The 19,608-nt window shown below is 47.9% G+C and overlaps 1 protein-coding gene across 7 annotated transcripts in view; it reads left to right on the top strand.

Moving 5' to 3' along the window:
• PRPF3 (pre-mRNA processing factor 3) overlaps positions 1–19,290 on the top strand; it is a 73,979-nt gene extending 54,689 nt beyond the window's left edge. For 4 of the 7 annotated variants that reach the window (XM_068130154.2, XM_068130153.2, XM_078786384.1 and 1 more), the window contains 4 exons: positions 15,840–15,958; positions 16,789–16,869; positions 17,930–17,991; positions 18,594–19,290. In XM_068130154.2, the coding sequence (XP_067986255.1) occupies positions 15,840–15,958; positions 16,789–16,869; positions 17,930–17,991; positions 18,594–18,743 (412 nt within the window). In that variant the 3' untranslated portion in view covers positions 18,744–19,290. Of the gene's footprint in view, positions 1–230; positions 440–7,233; positions 7,397–15,839; positions 15,959–16,788; positions 16,870–17,929; positions 17,992–18,593 lie in introns of those variants that run through there. The other 3 variants (XR_013624893.1, XR_013624892.1, XM_078786385.1) reach the window with 2 other exon arrangements.
• Positions 19,291–19,608: the final 318 nt, after the last annotated feature.

Below are 19,608 nucleotides of genomic sequence, written 5' to 3'. Positions count from 1 at the left end.
TTTGTAAATGTGTAGAGTTTTGTAAATACGGGGTATGGGGCAAGGGTAGAGTAGGTGATGGGGGGGTGACGTACGGTAGGGACGGGCTTTCTCCGCTCGCTCTCCATGCGCACCTCACCTTGCATTACTTTGTTTTGATGTGTACCCTTGTGACCTTGCTCCGATGCTTGCTGTGTCCTTTCCTTCCCCACTCACGGCTTGTTATTTTGGGTCCGGGGGGGATTGCGCAGGTGGCCGCAGTTGTGTGCCCGAACTCCCGCTGCCTGCAGCCGACTGGACCGATGCACCACATGGACCGCACGACTTGCGGCCTAGCACCACACCATGGACCGCACGTTTTTGTGGCCAAGCACCACACCCAGATGGACCACACGGTTGTGGCATGACCCCTCTGCTGGGACCGGCCATTGTGGCCAGAAGTCTTCGCTTGCGGACCTCGGTGAGGTGGCACTAAGCCATGCAGGTGGACCACCATAGTTGGCCCCTGCTGCCCATAATTTTAAAAAAAACGGACACGTTTTGTGCTTTTTGTTTTATTATCCATCAAATAAGCCGCAAGGAAGAACAGCAAGAAAGAACAACATCAAGACCATCGGCCCAGCAGAGCGGAGAAGACGTCAGACACCATTTTATTGACATTGGAATGTATGACTGTGCACTGGATGGTGCTTTGATGGTGCTTGTTATTGGTGCTTGTTATTGGTGCTTTTTGGTGCTTGCATGCTCAGGGATGCATTGCAATATCAATTCTGCATCCCCGGGCATGTGAGGGTGGTGTATCGGTGCAGTGCAGTGCATGCTTTTCCTCCCTCCCGCAGGATTATTTTTGCTTCCCAAGAAAGACAGGTCCTGGGTTGCAGTGTAAATACCAAAAGTTCTTGTAAATAATGTTCCCCACCGGCTTAATGTTTAGTTTGAAAATAATTCCGCAATTCGGTTATTCTGTGGGCGAGTCTGTTAGGTAGGATGCAACGTAGCAGGCGGGACATACTTAACACTCTCTTTTAAAAATGTCGTACTCAGGGTGAGGTTAATCGTAGAGGTTAACTACATCTGAGTGTCACATTAAGTTAAAGTTTTGTCGGCCTGGGACGTGCCTGGAGGAATGAGGGTGCTGTGTTGGGGTTTTGAGAACCCTGCACTTAGTAAATTGTTGTAAATATACCCTTTGTAAATAATTCTCTGTGTAAATACCTCCATTTCTTGTTAAGGTCAACGGTCGTCCCCTAGTTAGTCCACATCGCAACACGTAGGCCACCATAGGTCTCTCTATAGTTATTTCAGTAATATGTGTTTCAGGTAAGGCTGTGTTTCCAATAGTTGAATCTACGTTGCATTAATGAAATAAGAATAGGCCCCAAGCTCTTCAACACCAGTACGAATGGTTTTCTATCCTCAATGGCAGTAAGGGTTCTTTTACCATCAAGCCAGAACTCCATGACGCACGAGGCCAAGGACAGGAAAAAGGGGGCGGAACGCCGAGGAAGAGGCGTGGCCCTGTCATCAACCCGTCAGGGGTGTGGCCGGTAAGCCCTAACCAGCCAACCAGGGCTGCGGTGAGCTCCAAAATGGGCTTAGCCCGAGGAACCGTGGCTTGATTCGGTGACGCCCAGTAAAGGCAAGGAGAGGGACTGCTTACGTAGATGACTGAGGAGGAAGAACCGAGAGAGGAGCACCGAGCAGCTTTTTGAGCACGAGCATCGTTGGGGTGCAAGAGTCGGTGCGCTCGGGTCACCAAGACAGCGGCAACATAAACCGCGCTGCCTGCCAGGTTTTCGCCGCTGAAACCGTATACGTGGGGCTGCCGCGGGCTGCTCGTTTTCCAGCCCGGAGCGTGGATTTGAAGCGGACCTCCTCGCTGTGCTTTTGCTCCGAACCTTCTTCCACCCATTCCTGCCTGCAATTCCCTTTGTCGTGTAAGTCTGGTGTCTGTCCTTTTTGTTGTCTGGGGTTTAATATAAGACTGTTTTAAGGTTTGCTCTATGTCTGCTTCTTCTCCTTCTGTATATTCTCGCCCTTTCGTTTTCCTCTTATAGATAGTAATAAACCCGTGTTCCTTCTTACCTTTGGTTTCTTTCTCATTCGATCGTTTTCGTCCCTTCTTTCATTTGAATATACGTGGCACGATTTAGTCAACCGCTTTATAATCGGGTTTAGTCTGCCGCTAACGGCTCGAGCCTCGGATTGATAAACCGCTCGGCAATTACCATCTTGTCTGTGGCTCGGGCGGAGTATCGCCCTGCTTCTGACCGGAAGGAGCGCGATACCCCCAGGAACGGTCGGACGGCCAGCTTAACAGGACAAGGGGATTAACCCCCCCTTGCTAACGGGAGTGCCGTCCCCCGTGTCCGCAACAATTGGTGTCAGGAGTGGGATCTGGAACCTGGGACTAAATTTATTTAGACCAAATTTTGGACACCAATTGTGCTATTGGCCGTAACAATTGGTGTCGAGGAGTGGGATTTGAGGCCCGAACCAAATTTTTAAAACATCTAAAAATTTGGTCAAAAATTTCCTCGGCCGAAATTGTGTTTAACATCTAAATTTTTAAATCGTGCTATGGATGATCAAGGCGATCGGATGCCGGTAGGGGAGGTAGAAGAGGGGTTAGAGGCAACCCAGGACCCCGGGGAGGAGGAGAGCAATGAGGGTGCGGTAGCGGGGGTTGCGGGCGCACAAGATGGCGGCGCCTCGCACGAGGTCGCAGGGGCACAAAATGGCGGTGCCTCGCACATAGCGACGATGGCCGCGCCCGCGGTGCAAGTGGGAGGGATAGACATGCAAGCCCTCATTGCGCAGCTGCAGGCCGCCGTGAAAATGGGGATGGGAGAACAATTGGAACGAATGGAAAACAGAATGGGGGAGCGATTGGAAAACCAAATTGTGGGCCTAGGAAGCCAAATTGAGGGCTTAGACAATAAATTTGAGGGGTTAGACAATAAATTTGAGGGGTTAGACAATAAATTTGAGGGGTTAGACTAAATTTGAGGGGTTAGACAACAGGTTGGAAGGGGTAGAAGGTAAATTGGGGGGCCAACTGGAGGACGTGGGTAACCAAATTGGGGAAATGAAGGAGGGGTTAACGGGATTGGAAAATAGAATGGCCGCCCAAGAGAACAAAATGGAAGGGGTGAAGAATGGGTTAACGGGGTTAGAAAACAATATGGAAGGCAAATTAAGGGAAATAGGGGAGCAATCCGCCTGGGAGATCAAACAAATGGGGGAGCAGATAAAGGAGGTAAAAATCGGGTTGGAAAGCAAATTGGATGCCCAAAGGAATGATTTGGAGCAGATTAGGGTGGCATCTACCAAAGAGATGGGAGAGATGGGGGAGGATATGAGGCGCGGAGTGGGCGAAGAGGTCGCGGGGGTACGCGAGGAGGTAAAGCGGGGTGAGGAGCGCATGGAGAAAGAGGTGAGGAACAGCACGGCTAGGTTACAGGGGGGCATAGAAGACCTGACGCGGGGAGTAGAGCAGCTGACAGTGGGACAAAAGGAGTTAGGGGAGCAGGTGGAAAAGAACACGGCGGTAATAGGGGGGTTGAAAGCGACGCAAAAAGAGATAAAGAAGGAATTAATGGCGACAAAGAAAGAATGTCAGATGGTACACGAGGGGTTGACAGAGGTTGGACGAGGTGACAGACAATGGAGACGAAGGAACGGGAAGTCAGAACGCACATAGAAACGACCAAGATGGCATTGGAGGAAGAAATTGAGGGGGCGCACCGGGAAATAAAAGAGGTGAAACAAAAATTAGAGGAAGTGGAAGAGGGGGTGAGTGAAATTAAGAAGAGACGGAGGGAGACTAAGAGGGAGATGAAGGAGGAAGTGATGGAGTATGTACAAGGTCTGTGCTCACAGCGTGGTGATGTGCTTACTGACCAAATAAAGAGTTTGCAGGTGGCGGAGGAGGAGAGAAGGAGAAGAGGTGCCGAGGTGAGTGGCGATATGCTCGGGAATGTATATGGTGTGAGGGGAGATTCAGTGAGCTTGGGTGTTGGTCTAGACCCGGGCATTCGTGAGAGGCCGCTGATGAGGTGTGCGACAGGTGCAGAGTGTGTGGACAGAGGGTGTGTGCAAGGATGTCCGACCATGGGGAGTGTGAGAGGTATTGGTGAGCAAGGGTGTGCGGTGATAATTGGGTGTGCAGAAGAGTGCACACCTGTGGTGAGTGTTACGGAGGACATAATGGGGGAAGAAAGGTGTGGAACGGAGGTGTGTGTGAGGAAAAAGTGTGCGCCGAGGAGTGAGTGTGCTGTCGAGAGTGAGAGTGAATGCATGACAGAGTGTGGTGGTGAGAGTGACACGGAGAGTGCGTTGGTGGTGGCGCGGGTGCGGGAGGGCACATTGAAGCGCGTGATTGGGTGTGCAAAAGAGTGCACACCCATGGTTGTCACAGAGGATGTGACCGAGGAGTGGGCGCGAGGAGGTGTGTTGATGAAGTGGGGGAACGACGAGTGTGTGCCAAGGTGTGCGGTGGTCAGGTGTGTAACGAAGTCTGAGCGGAATGAGTGTACCTGGGTGGTGTGTGAGAGGAAGTGCAATAACAAAGTACGTGGGATGAACGAGCGGCGTTGGAGCGCCGGGCTTGGTGAGTGTGAAAGGGGTCGCGTATGCGTGTGAGCATGTGAGTAAGGCATCGGCGTTAAACGGAGCAGCGGTTAGACTGACGTTTAGCCGACGCGAGCCCTCGGTCTGTGCTGGGCTTTGGGTACTGTGGGAACCGGCGAGGGTCGTAATCACGGCGGTTTCAAAAGAACCGCTGTGCGCGATCTGGGCCAGGCCTCGCCCTGCACGGTCGTGTCCGTGCTCTGCTAAGCGGAGCGGGCGGCCCGGTGCGAGGGAAGGTAGGAAGGGTCGGGACGGCGCCCCCTTGTGGTTGCGGCGTTCCGGCCGGGCGAGATTGGGCCATCGGGCGTGAGACCGAAAGGCTCCGTGCCGTGGTGGACCTTGGAATCCCGGCCCGAGTAAACCTCCTCCCCTGAACCGAGTGCCGGACGGACCCAACCGCAGTAGACGAACCACCTGCATTCATTGCTCGGCTTTGTGAAGCCGCGCTTTGAGAATGGAATGACGTACCGAGGCTCAAGTTTAATGGACGATGGTAGGGATAGGGAATATGATTGGCAAATTGGATTGGTAAATTTGATTGGCAAAAATTTGGATGGGCAAAATTGATAGTGGGAGATGCCCGATGTAGAGGGATGGTAAATCCACCATCCCTCACATCCACCCCGGGCACATGAGCTATAGATTATGGGGTTATGGCGGTGCAAACCAAGCCAGGGAGGGTTTGGATAATGGATTAGGGATCTAGAGAAATGACCATAGGTAACTGTAGAGTTAAGTAGCGACATCATACAGGTAAGAGGGCACGTAGAGAGGTTAGATGGTTGTTAATGACGTGGTATGTGCAATAGTGTAACGGATGACTGGGGATGCACTAAGTTAGAAGGGCACCAGACCTAGTTTAGATGATGCAGTTGTGTTTGTGGTGAGAGTGACGAAATGAGGAATTGGTATGAAAGTGCACGGTAGTGCTGGTTATGAAATGAGGAATTGCTCGTGAGAGGTGTGTGTGTGTGTGTGTGTGTGTGTGTGTGTGTGTGTGTGTGTGTGTGTGTGTGTGTGTGTGTGTGTGTGTGTGTGTGTGTGTGTGTGTGTGTGTGTGTGTGTAGAGCGTGTGTGTGTGTGTGTAGAGCGTGTGTGTGTGTGTGTGTGTGTGTGTGTGTGTGTAGAGCGTGTGTGTGTGTGTGTGTAGAGCGTGTGTGTGTGTGTGTGTAGAGCGTGTGTGTGTGTGTGTGTAGAGCGTGTGTGTGTGTGTGTAGGTAGAGCGTGTGTGTGTGTGTAGGTAGAGCGTGTGTGTAGAGCGTATTGAGCAGAGTATTGTGAAAGGGTGTGATTGTGCATTGTATGGAGTGAATGATCCTGGAGGAAGGAGGGTGCAGGGAGCACCAGGTGTGCAAGTGAACAGGTGTGCAAGTGAACAGGTGTATGGAGAATGGTTGAATGGAATAACTGGTCTGGAGTAAATGGAGTATGGAATGGATGGTGTGGAGTGAGTATGGTGAAAAATGTGGAGTGGAAGTGCATGGTGCGAAGGTGTGAATGGGGGAAAGGTGGACCCCCTTCACGAATACCCGGGGAGGGTAGTTTAAGAGTTAGATAGTGGGTGTAGGTAAATTGTGGTGGATATTGGCATCTGTGGTGCGTGCGGCAGAATGAAGTGCTGGATGGGTGCATTAGTGAATCGAAATGGCTGGGCGTGTGGCCTGTTAGAGGTATAGTTAAATTGGCACTCCGCCACTGTTAGTCTGTCGGCCAGGTGAGGCCGCAGGTAGGCTCTGGGAGTCGGGTAGAGTTGTTCAGTGGGGCCCGAGGATCCGGAGGACGGACCCGGGTAGCTCAATGCCAGAGAGGGCACCGAGGGGGTAAGTGCCAGGAAGGGCCTTCCCCAGTTAGATAGGTTAGGGTGAGGAGCAGGTAAGCTTGGGAGGCAACTACAGTGGTGGAGGTGTGCAGGTGGGTAGACCTGCTGGGAGCGCCACATGACCCAGCCCGGAAATTGTGCGAGGGCACAGGGTGTTGAATCGGGGGAATGAGACCCCAAATTGGAGAGCGCCACAGATGGTCAGTGGGAATTGGTTTTTAGAACCGCATAGAGTAAAGTGGCCAATGGTTTGGCAGGGAAAGACCCTGGGTAGTGTAAAAGTGTGTTAATGTCATTTAGAAGGTAGATAGAATTGAAATCTCCTCGCACCATCTACATCCACTCACCTGAGGTGATGACAGTGCTCCACACCATGCCATGGTTCTTTTTGTGAAATGTTTTGGGATGTAAGACGCATCATGACGTGGGCGTGACATTGTGTTGTTGTTCCATCTCTTCCTCCTTAAGAGGGATTGATGATGAATTGGGTGATGGCAAATTTGGTTAGAAATTGGGATTGTGGATGAATTTGGTATTAGGGGAGATATGGGGAGGACGAGACATAGTGACGAATTTGTAAATGTGTAGAGTTTTGTAAATACGGGGTAAGGGGCAAGGGTAGAGTAGGTGATGGGGGGGTGACGTACGGTAGGGACGGGCTTTCTCCGCTCGCTCTCCATGCGCACCTCACCTTGCATTACTTTGTTTTGATGTGTACCCTTGTGACCTTGCTCCGATGCTTGCTGTGTTCTTTCCTTCCCCACTCACGGCTTGTTCTTTTGGGTCCGGGGGGGAGTGCGCAGGTGGCCGCAGTTGTGTGCCCAAACTCCCGCTGCCTGCAGCTGACTGGACCGATGCACCACATAGACCACACGACTTGCGGCCTAGCGCCACACCATGGACCGCACGTTTTTGTGGCCAAGCACCACACCCAGATGGACCACACGGTTGTGGCATGACCACTCTGCTACCTCCCCTACCGACATCCGATCGCCTTGATCATCCATGGCACGATTTCAATTTGGTGGTATTAAATTAAAATTTCGGCCGCTCCAAATTTTGGTAAGGCTGTGTTTCTGGTGATTGCTAAACCACTCGGCAAATACCATCTTGTCCGTGGTTCGAGCGGTACTTGTCTCCCTGTTTTGCGGAGGGATTGGTGAGGGTATTCGGGATAACACCTTGACCAATAACCCTGATCAATCAAACAACAACAACAACATGCATTTTAAAAGGCCATTTTCCCTGCTAGAGCGGGGGTTAGCCTTGCGGTCCCCATGACAATCTTCTCCATTTTGCCCTATTTTCTGCATCTCTCCTTGTTAACCCCCTTGCCCGCATTTCTTCTTCCACCATCTTTAGCCAAGTCTTTCTCGGTCTTCCCCGTCTTCTACTTCCTTCTGCATTCATTTCCATCACTCTTCTCAACCAGTCACTTTCATCCTTCCTCAACACATGACCAAACCATCTCAACCTGTTCCTCTTCACAGCATCAATCACATGCTCTATTCCCATCATCTTTCGCAATTCAGTCATTTGTCTTCCTCTCTCTCAACGATACTTCGCACATCCGTCGAACCATTCGCATTTCCACCCTTTCCAACCTTCGTTGCTGCTCTACGTTCATTACCCATGTCTCGCTCCCATAAATCATAACACTTCTCACACATGCAGCATACACCTTTCCCTTCAGCTTCAACGACACTCCCCTCATCATCAGCACGCCACTCAATTCCCGAAACTTCTTCCATGCACATCTCACTCGAGCAACCGTTGCCGAGTCTGATCCACCTTCTCCATTCAGCATGTCTCCGAGATAGCAAAATGTTTTCACACCTTCCAGCTTCACGCCGTCTCCAAGATCCAATTCAACATTTCCTCCATCTGCAGCTCCCTCTGTGCACACCTTACATTTGAATGTAGCTGCCACACTGGTTAATGACCCTCTCAGACCACTACATTTTTGATGAACCCACTCAGCGCACATTGTACACTGAATGGAGTTCACTCCGACACCCTTCCTACACACAGCACAGGGCCACTTCCGAGTTCTTTCCACCTCACCACATGCTTTACGACTTGCCATCACCTTCGTCTTTCCGATATTCACCTTCAGACCTTTTGTCTCCATACATTCCTTCCACGTGTTCATCTTTTCCTTCAGTCCATCCATACTTTCCGCAATCAACACCAGATCATCTGCATACAACAACTCCCACGGTAAACCCTCCTTTACGTTCTGAGCCAGCACCTCCATCACAGCTACAAATAGTAGTGGACTTAGTACCGACCCCTGATGCACTCCCACCTTCACCTCAAACTCACCACTGTTCCCGTCCTTCGTCCTTACAGCTGTGCGCGCTCTTTTGTACATTGCCATCACTACTCTGATCAACCATTCCTCCACTCCTAACTTCCTCAATGCCCATGTCAATACTTTGCGTGGAACCCGATCGAATGCTTTCTCTAGATCAACAAACCCAAGAAACAACTTCTTCCTCTTCTCCATGTACTTCTCCTGCAACTGCCTCACAATGAAAAGCACGTCTGTCGTTCCTCTTCCTGGCATGAATCCAAACTGCATTTCTTCGATCTTCACTTTCTTCCTTATCCTCCTCTCCAACACCCTTTCCAATACCTTCATTCCATGCTCCAATAACTTTATCGCTCGGTACGAGCCACACTACAGAGGGTCACCTTTCCCCTTGTATAGAGGGACGAGGGTACTCGGTTCCCAATCCACTGGAATGCGGCCTTCTTTCACCACCAGATTACAGAGCTCTGTCATTCTCTTCACACCCCAACTTCCTGCTGCCTTCAACATATCTCCCACAACTCCCGTCGGTCCTCCCGCTTTTCTACCCTTCATTGCTTTTATCGCTTCCTCAACTTCCTTCTCAGTTATCTTCTCTGCCGGTCCTAAAACTGGGTTACTTTCTATGTTGCCATCCCATTCATTCTCTGTATTCAACAGCATTTCCATATATCTTTTCCATCTTCCTTTAATTCCATCTGGGTCGACAACGATTTGTCCCACTTCATCCTTCAAGCAACTCACCCCCATCACATCACACCTCTCTTTCGCTATCTGCTTTGCAATCCTGAATACTGCTTTCTGACCCTCTTCCGAATCCAAGCGTTCTCCGAACATTTTCCTACATGCCTCCTGCGCCTTTGCTACCTCTTTCTTTGCAGCCTTCCTGGCTGCCTTATAACTTTCATGCTCTGCTGTTTCTGCTCCCGTACCCTTCGCCTTCTGCCACTCCTTGAACTTCTTCCTCTTCTCGTCAATCCTCTTTCCAACTTCATCATCCCACCACCATGTTTCCGAGTGCCTCGGTGGTCCTTTTGTCCATCCACATACCTCACCAGCGGCTCCCAACAGACTAGCTTTCATTGACATCCAACGACTTTCAAGCTCAACCACATCATCCTCGACCCTACTCAGCCTCTCTTTTAATGCCTCCCTTACTGTCACCTCTTTCAACCTCCACACCTTCATTCTCGGTTGGTACTTCACCCGCCGAGCTCTCCTCGCACCTTTCACCCTTACGTCGCAGACAACCAAGTGGTGCTGTGAAACAGCCTCCTCCCCCGGGATCACCTTTGTGTCCCGGAGGTGCCCCCTATCTCGCCTACGCACCATCAGTTAGTCAACGGTTGTCGTCGACCCACCTGACGTGTATGTAACAAGCTTATTATCCTCTTTCTGGAACTGAGTATTACAAATCAACAAATCAGCTCCATCAGCAAACTCCAAAATCCTTTCACCTTCTCCATTTCTCACACCATATCCGTAACCCCCATGAACTCCGTCAAAACCATCCATACTCCTTCCCACATGTCCATTTAGGTCTCCTCCTACCACAACAACTTCCTCATCTTTCACGTTTTCCATCAGCTTCTCTATCGCACACCAGAACTTGTCCTTCTCTTCATCGCTTCGACCAACCTGCGGAGCATATCCCGAGATGACGTTCACCAAGAGCTTTCCAATCATCATTTTCACCATCATCAACCTATCACTCACTCTAGTCACACTCACCACACTGTCTACAAACTCCTCAGAAAACAGGACACCAACACCATTCACGCCCTCCAGGCACCCTTGCCACACAAACTTGTATTTCTGTCCCTGCCTACCCTTCACCATTCTCACACCACTTCCCTTCCATCTCGTCTCTTGCACACAACATATGTCCACTCTTCTTCTGACCAATACTTCCACCACTTCTGATCTCCCTGTCATTGTCCCTACATTCCTTGTCCCAAACCTCAGAAACCGATATCCACTTCGGGCTGTACCCTGCCCACATGTAGTTGTAATTGTCATGGTTCTCTTTTTGAGGCAATGTTTTTATGGCCGGGTGCCCTTCCTGACGCCAACCCTCTTAGTCGCCTCTTACGACACGCAGGGATACGGCGTACCTATTCTTATCCAGGGTACATCAACCCTGATCAATCCCACCCCGCAAAAGAGCGTTACAAGTACCAGGACCAGAGACGGCCGGCTTAACAGGCCAAGGGGATTAAACCCCCCCTTGCTAAGGGGAGTGCCGTCTCTGAGATCCGTAACAATTGGTAATCAGGAATTGGGATCTGGAACCTGACTAAATTTATTTAGACCAAATTTTGGACACCAATTGTGCTATTGGCCGTAACAATTGGTGTCGAGGAGTGGGATTTGAGGCCCGAACCAAATTTTTAAAACATCAAAAAATTTGGTCAAAAATTTACGAGCGGCCGAAATTGTGTTTAACATCTAAATTTTAAAATCATGCCATGGATGATCAAGGCGATCGGATGCCGGTAGGGGAGGTAGAAGAGGGGTTAGAGGCAACCCAGGACCCCCGGGGAGGAGGAGAGCAATGAGGGTGCGGTAGCGGGGGTTGCGGGCGCACAAGATGGCGGCGCCTCGCACGAGGACGAATGGAAAACAATGGGGGAGCGATTGGAAAACCAAATTGGGGGCCTAGGAAGCCAAATTGAGGGGTTAGACAATAAATTTGATGGGTTAGACAATAACTTTGAGGGGTTAGACAATAAATTTGAGGGGTTAGACAATAAATTTGGGGGGTTAGACAATAAATTTGAGGGGTTAGACAATAAATTTGAGGGGTTAGACAATAAATTTGAGGGGTTAGACAATAAATTTGAGGGGTTAGACAATAAATTTGAGGGGTTAGACAATACATTTGAGGGGTTGGACAATACATTTGAGAGGTTAGATAATAAATTTGAGGGGTTAGACAACAGGTTGGAAGGGCTAGAAGGTAAATTGGGGGGGCCAACTGGAGGACGTGGGTAACCAAATCGGGGAAATGAAGGAGGGGTTAACGGGATTGGAAAATAGAATGGCCGCCCAGGAGAACCAAATGGAATCTTTGACCTTTACCTTTGAAATGGCTTTACCGATTGACCAATGTGCAGATTATGAGATAGTGAAGAAAATCGTTCTCAAAGCATATGAATTGGTCCCTGAAGCTTACCGGCAAAAATCCCGGAATACCAGGAAGAGGGAGAGTGAGACCCATGTGGAGTTTGCCAGAATGAAGGAAACCATGTTTGATCAGTGGTGTGATTCGAAAGGGGTTGGGAAAGACTTCAAACTGTTGCGACAATTGATTTTGGTGGAGGAATTTAAACAGCGTGTCCACGAGGACATTAAAGTACATCTGGAGGGAAGGAAAGTACCAAAGCTGTATGAGGCAGCAGCCATGGCTGATGACTATGCCTTAACCCACAGGATGGGGTTCCACAAACCTAACTTCTCGCCTAGACCGAGCCAGGGGAGCTATGGTACATCAGGGGCGGAGAACGAAACTTCATGGGGGTGACCTCGCAATGACTATGAGGACCACTCTGATACCACGACTTCTAGAAATCTGAAGGCACCAGTTCCAAGACAGACTTATCTTCCGGGGGGCTCGAGGCGGACCACGAGTTTAACCTGCACACTTGATGTCCCAATGTTATGCTCTGGAAAGGAAAAATCAAGAGCGGAGTCAGACTAGTACAACTCCGAATGCATTGGCAAATGTGAGAAATCGTCCTTGGAGGACAGAGCCTTGTGAGGGTTCCCATGCCAAAGTTACGGCATCACAGAACGACCTTGTTCAAGAGGGTTACAAACCATTTATTTCAGAGGGGTTTGTGTCACTGGATGGAGACTTAACGAACCAGAGGCCTGTTAGGATATTGAGGGACACAGGAGCACATCAATCTTTGATGCTTGAGGGCATTTTGCCATTGTCAGAGAAGACGGCAACTGGTGTCAGTGTTCGTTTACAGGGGGTTGGTGGCTATGTTAAAGCCCCACTTCATGTCATCCATTTGCAGTCTGATTTGCTGTCAGGACCGGTCACTGTAGGTTTACAAGCCACTCTTCCTGTAGAGGGAGTATCTTTTGTTATCGGGAATGATTTGGCCGGTGGTCAAGTTTCTGGTAACCCGATGTTTGTTGAAAAGCCTAGTATGGAAAATAACACCGCACAGGTAGAGCAGGAGATTCCGTGTATCTTTCCATCCTGTACCGCGACTCGTGCTATGGGTAGGAAGTACCCTGAAACTAAGTGTCAGCACACACAAGTCAGGGATGGAAGCAATGTTGGCAAGCTCTTTGTAGGTGGACTGAACTTCAACACAAGGGAAGATGTTCTGGATTCTGTCTTCGGCAAATATGGACCGCTCTTGGAAGTGCTGCTGATAAAAGACAGGGAGACACAAAAGTCAAGAGGATTTGGCTTTGTCACATTTGAAAACACAAAGGACGCCAAAGATGCAGAAAAGGATTTGAATGGCAAGGATTTGGATGGTCGGACCATAACAGTAGAGAAGGCAGGCCATAGGCGTCGAGGGGGCTACAGAGGAGGAAAACGTGGAGGTAGTTTCAGGGGTGGCTATGGCTCCTGGGGTGGGAGTAGTCGTTTTGGTCGTGGCCGAAGTCGATATTACTATGGAGGCTCCCAGAGTTACGGCAGCTCCCGAAGGGATGATTATCAGGGTAGTGGCCGAGAAGGAGACCGCTATTCACGTGACTACAGCGACAAGCGGTCCATCCGTGATTATTATGAAAGTTAGGAAGAGTTGAAGCACTGAATACTGAGGAGCAGCCGAGCCAAGATTCCTCCACGGATTAATCGTGAACGCCACATTCCTAAAGGCGTCCATGTCGTGAACTTTCCTACATGGATTAACCGTGAACTCCACGTTCCTAAAGGCGTCCATGTAGTGAATATTTCCAGGCCTCACCACCCAACCACCATGGAACCTGGCTCTCAGCTCGGCCTCCCGGAAAAAGTGCTATAGATTTGCTTGACTTTGGATTTTTGATCACAACCCCTTAACCTTCATTCAAAAGAAAATAAAAATAAAAATCAGAGGTTGATGAGATGGAGTTTGGCTTTGCAGGAGTTCAACTGGGAAATTGAGCATGTAAAGGGCAGGGACAATGTCGTTGCTGATACTTTGTCCAGAGTGAATTAACTTTGGAAATCTCTGTCGGTTGTTTGAAGTTTTGTTGCTTTATTTTTGGGAAATATTGATTATCGTTGCTCACGGGAATTGATGATTTGGGTGAGAGTTTACTTTTGTTTGTTGGGAGAGTTTTGCCTACAAAGAAAGTTTTCACTATGTTCAAACTTTCTTTCTTGAGGGGGGGAAGTGTTGTGGATTCGTCACTTCTGGTGTTGTGGTTTTCATCCACTTGAAACATTTCTGGTTCTATGTATTATTATTATTATTGTTTGAGGGAAATAGCCATTATTATTGTCAAAAGGTAAAAAGGTTAATGTTGAAGGAAACAGGAAACCGGATCGGGAACTGGAAGACGGAGAAGAAGAGGAGGTGAGAGAAAAGAAGGCGGGGCAAAAAGTCGGACAAGAAGCTGGTCGCTTCAAGCTCCGGAGCGAGCGTTGTCGAACGAAAGTCACGAGTGAACTTTGAGTTTCCTTGAAAGGAATTCCTGCGATAGGTGTTATCGCTGGGATTGATAAACCTGTGTGGTCAGGTTTGGCGTTGGGATTCTGAAGAATCATCGCCGGGTCGTTGCGACTCAAGTATGAGCCATCGGCCATTTTGACACTCGCGCTTTGCTCAACGCAAAAGGTCTTTGCTTCGCGTCAGTTTTTTTCACGATTCGGACGTCTATCTGGGATGTGTGTGTGCAACGAGGAGTTTGAAAATTCATTTGCTGTTCGCCGACGGTGAACCGTGAACGTTCATACCTGGAGGGCACCTTTGGATTTCCCATTCCTCCGTGAGCTTGCCTTGCGCGGTTTTGGACCACGTGACTCTTTGCGCCGCTTCGGCCGCCTTCGCCTCTGCTGTTTTGGCGGAGTGACTGGGCCCGTCATCTGAACGGGGTTCGGGTTTCGATTTGATATCGCTCTGACGCTCGCTGGAGGGAATCACCTTTGAGCCATAGAGACATTGGGGAATGTTCTTTTTTCTCTCACTTGGAGCACAGTGAGTTATCTTTTCCTTGCTGATGGTACCATCATAAGATGTGTTGATTGTACTTTTGATTGCTATTATTATTGTACCGTTATTCTTGTGTGATTTTTAATATAATATTTGTTTGTTGATAACCAGTGGTGTGGTTTCCCTATTGATTTCTGACACAGAATAACATCTTTTTCTGCCGTGGCTCCTCTCGGGGCTCGGAGGTACACCGTGACCAGGGGGTCGGGGAGGAGCACGTAACAGTACCAAGAGTGGGAGGATGGGAAAGATAATTGAAGACTTGATGGGATGAATCAGAGAGAGAGAGACATAGACACATAGACACATAGACACATAGACACTGAGAGAGATACTGAGAGAGATTGAGAGATTGTTTGTTTGTTTTTCTGTAGAAGAATTCCCAGCTGAATTAATATGTAAACATCTTTCTTTTATTTGTTGGTGATATACCGATATTTTTGTGTATATACCTATTTACTTATTTTTTCATTTCGATTTTTCTTTTCGGTATACTCAAATTGCAATATGAAAAATTATACCGATATAACCAGTATATCGATATATCGTCAAACCCTACAATCAACCCAAATTCACATGAGTATGAAAAGTTTTGGACGGCATAAATTCACCTTTCCCGAGTGGAAACAAAATGGCGCTAACACTGGTTTGTATGTTTTTTTTTGTTTGTTTTTTTTTCCTTTTACGAGCCTTGGCCCAAGTATTAAATAGTAAATAAAAAAAGCTCCAAGGTCGGATAATATGTATCAGAGTATTGATGGAGGTAGCGAAGCAGGTAAGCGTGATGTTAAACAATATTTTTAATAGCTCATTCGAGTTAGGACACCAGATGATAAGAGGGTCACAATTATAACACCGTTATTTATGAAATGATCTAGGTTTCCCTTTCTGATACATTGAAGGATTTATGGTTTATCTCCTTTTTCAGAATTGCTGACCTCACAAACCCCTCCAAGAAGTTCAAGATTGAAGCGAATGTTAACCAGTTATACCTGACGGGTGCGGTGGTGCTTCATAAAGACGTCAATGTTGTAGTCGTGGAAGGTGGTACGTAAGCAAGGCCGTGCAGGTTAAAAGGACATTTTGGTCGTATTGTGAGTTTTTTTTTAACATTGCATAACTATTTTTGTTTTTTTAAGGCCCTAATTTGAGAACTGGGCTGACATGATGACCTAGAGGTATGCAAACTCACCTCTAAATTGTGTATCTTGGGTTTGAATCCCGACCCAGCTGAAAACTGTCATCCCGGTGTTTCACAGGCAGGGTGATTCATCAATGGCAATGATTCATCAACTGATCAATGGCAGGTGTTGCCAGTCGTACCTCTGATGGACTTTAAACGGGTGTCCCGTCTTCTGGCATTAGTTGGTGGACGTTAAAGATCCCGCCGTGTCCTTCACGAAGAGTAGGCGAGCTATTGCCGGCACCATGGCCAAATTCCTGCCCTAACTACTGCTGGGAAGGCAATGGCAAACCCACCCAGTATAACCCTTGCTTTGGCATCACCGACGCTCTGTGACAGGGTATGGAACATTAGAGGAGAAGAAGAATTTGAGGACTGCAAGAATGTCTCCATCAGCTAGGTTATGTAGTTGATAATTACTCAGCATGTCATGGTGTTGGTTTGCTCCCCCGACTAATCAATTTGGCCTCCATCTGAGTCTTGCTATGATCAATATGCTGATTGTGAAGGCATGGCAATAAAAGGAGGCCTTGAACCTCAAAGGATTGCTGGAAATTTAAAACTTCTGTGAGCTTGCCTTGACTTATCCCTGTATGTCACAATCTTGTGGGTTCAACATTGCCTCTGCTCATGCTCTCTTTGTGCAATATTTGAACACTCTTTGATCTCGTACTGCTTCACACACACTGCGCAGGTCAGAAGGCCCAGAAGAAATTCCGGCGTTTGATGATGCATCGAATAAAGTGGAATGAGGAAACGAGTACGAAGAGCGAAGGTGATTGATTTAATGGGACACCGATTTGGAAAATCAGAATGATTATTATGATGATGATGATATTGTTGCAGAAATGGTTTCCAGGGGTTAACAATGTATCGCTTAGAAATAGTTATTGCGTTAGTAGATGTATTAGCAAAAGAGTGATTTAATTTCATTGTAATAAAGGATTATACATCGATATTCGTATAGAAAGCTGTCGCCTTCCCTCCCTATTGTTTGTGTCTAAAACCGCTTCTCTCTTAAAACCCCTTTTAATGGTCTTTCCTTTCTAATCTGTCTATGTCCTTTTGGGGAATAGCGGGTCTGCAGACCGACCGATGCACAAGTTTTAATGCATATGTTTAAGGCTGAGAAGCTCAGGTATGGGATTTTGCCTAGAGTGGCATCTAAACCACCAATTGGTGTGGGGCAGACAGTGAGGTAAGGTCACAAGGCGGGGCATCCAGAGTGTCCCATATAAGGCCTGTGCCTACACGGTGGGGGTTCCTAGTCAGGTTGCCTGAGTCAGGGAGAGGTGTTGCCAGTCCAGTTGCCGGAGTCAGGGAGATGTGTTGCCAGTCCAGTTGTGTGAATGTGTTTCTTCGGATAGCTTTATATATATATAAAGGTTCGCCCCCCTTATCAGGGTAATGGTCTGCAGCCATGTGGTTTAAATGGCAGATGGCTCTGCACATCTGATGGATGAGACTCCAGTCGACTCTAACAGCATGAGCGGAAGAGGGTGAATTCCCCAACGGCCAGCAGAGAGACTGAGAGGAGTAGCGACCTCCCCCCCCCCTCCCCCACCCCCCTCTTCTATACCACACACTCACCCGTGTGAAGAAGACGTTTTGGTCACAGATATACATGCAAAACCATACACGTTTGCTCCATTATAATAACGATTATTACATATGTTGTTTCATCATCATGTTTGATTCCCCAGTCACCTTGTTACTAAAGTTCAACAATTCTACTCCCAGTTGTGCATCTACCTTTTGCTGATCTACATTACGAACTGAAAGTTTAAACAAACTGTCTTCGTCGCAACAACATTTTCCTTCCTTCTCTTTCTAAGGGAATACCATCACAGGAGAAGAGTCCGTTAGAAAACGCAACAAATGTGTTCTTGTTTGGGAGGTGAGTGAAGCTTTCTTCATCAGTGTTGAGAATGTCGCGTTTGTTCAACTTATTAGCATTTTTAATTCGACCTGCATCTCCAACCGAGAGTTTTGAGTTTTTGGTTTCACGTGCAGCAGCAATAAATGGGTAAACATCATTAGCCCACTGCAGTAGAAGCATTCACCTTACGATCCATTTAGTTTCGATGAAAGCAAAGCGTCTGGTGTTGAGAAGAATGACCATTGCGGTCGCATTGGTGTAGTAACAATGGCACCTGGTGCCGATGATTGATTGATGTATCTTGGCGCCTGATGCTTCAATTTTGCTGTGAAACAATCGATCACGACAGCTTGTTTCCTTGCACCGATCATTTTGTGTGGATAGGGAAAATAGCTTGTTTTGAAATACGCTGAGCTTCCTTCCTGAAACTGTGGGTTCGTCTGGGCCCTACTACCGCCCTCTAATTTGCCATAGGTGACAATATCTGGACAAACTAGCTTCAGATAACTTATTATTCCCCCTGCATCCTGTTTATAGTCGACTCGCAAGTCGTTCATGCATGATTTGTTTGTTGCTGTGGACTGTGGTCTCCATTGTGTCTGCGCTTTGTCATTGTTCAGGGCACGGCAAAGGAAAGGAGTTTTAAGGAGATAAAGTTCAAGCAGTGCCCCACGGAGAGTCTGGCGCGCGAGCATTTCCGAAAGCACGGCGTGGAGCATTACTGGGACCTTTGCCTAAGCGAATCGGTGCTGGAGATGACTGAAGACTGAATATAGAAGGTGTCACCATCTCGAACCCTTCACCCTGCCTCAGTTCTTTTCTCGCCCACAAGCCGTGCCTCAACTCTTCGATGTCACGATCGTTATACAATTCAAACAATAAAAGTTCATCATTTCGTAATTTTGGATTTCAATTTGCTTACTTTGCAAAATGTCCTCTTCAAGACAAACTTTTGGAAAGGAACTCTTCAACAGCAAACATTCAATATTACATTTGGCATTTTATACAGACATCTTTTGTGAGGCAAACGAGTAGGAAGTTTTGACCGCACTTCGACATCCATAAAATGGATCTCAAAATCCACTGATTGTGTATAGAATTACGATGGTAATTTTCGGTCGACGAATAGTTTTTACTTCCGAAACCTAGTCGCCATTATCTGTGGATACAATGATGTTGACCTTTTGTACAATACAGTATCTAATTCGTTATCCTCTTGCTTGTGCATTTTGGGAGGTCAGTCCTGCATACATTTTTAATGATATAAAAGGGAGGTAATGGAATGTGTGCATTTTTTCATTAAAACATAAAAAGCTAGGTTAGTCTTGGATAGACTCGTTGCTGTCGCCATTGGAGAATGCTTATTAATTACATACAATTGGAATGGGAGTACTAAACTTGAGCAGGCACACACAAGCTCAACCCAAGCTAAACTTGAGCAGGCACACAGAAGGTCAACCCAAGCTAAACCTGAGCAGGCACACACAAGCTCAACCCAAGCTAAACTTGAGCAGGCACACAGAAGGTCAACCCAAGCTAAACTTGTCAGACACACAGAAGGTCAACCCAAGCTAAACTTGACAGGTACACAGAAGGTCAACCCAAGCTGAGCTTGAGCAGGCACACAGAAGGTCA

Source organism: Myxine glutinosa, chromosome 11, assembly GCF_964187855.1.
Source record: "Myxine glutinosa chromosome 11, kmMyxGlut1.1, whole genome shotgun sequence".
NCBI lineage: Eukaryota > Metazoa > Chordata > Myxini > Myxiniformes > Myxinidae > Myxine > Myxine glutinosa.
This window is presented reverse-complemented; position numbering and strand designations above follow the sequence as displayed.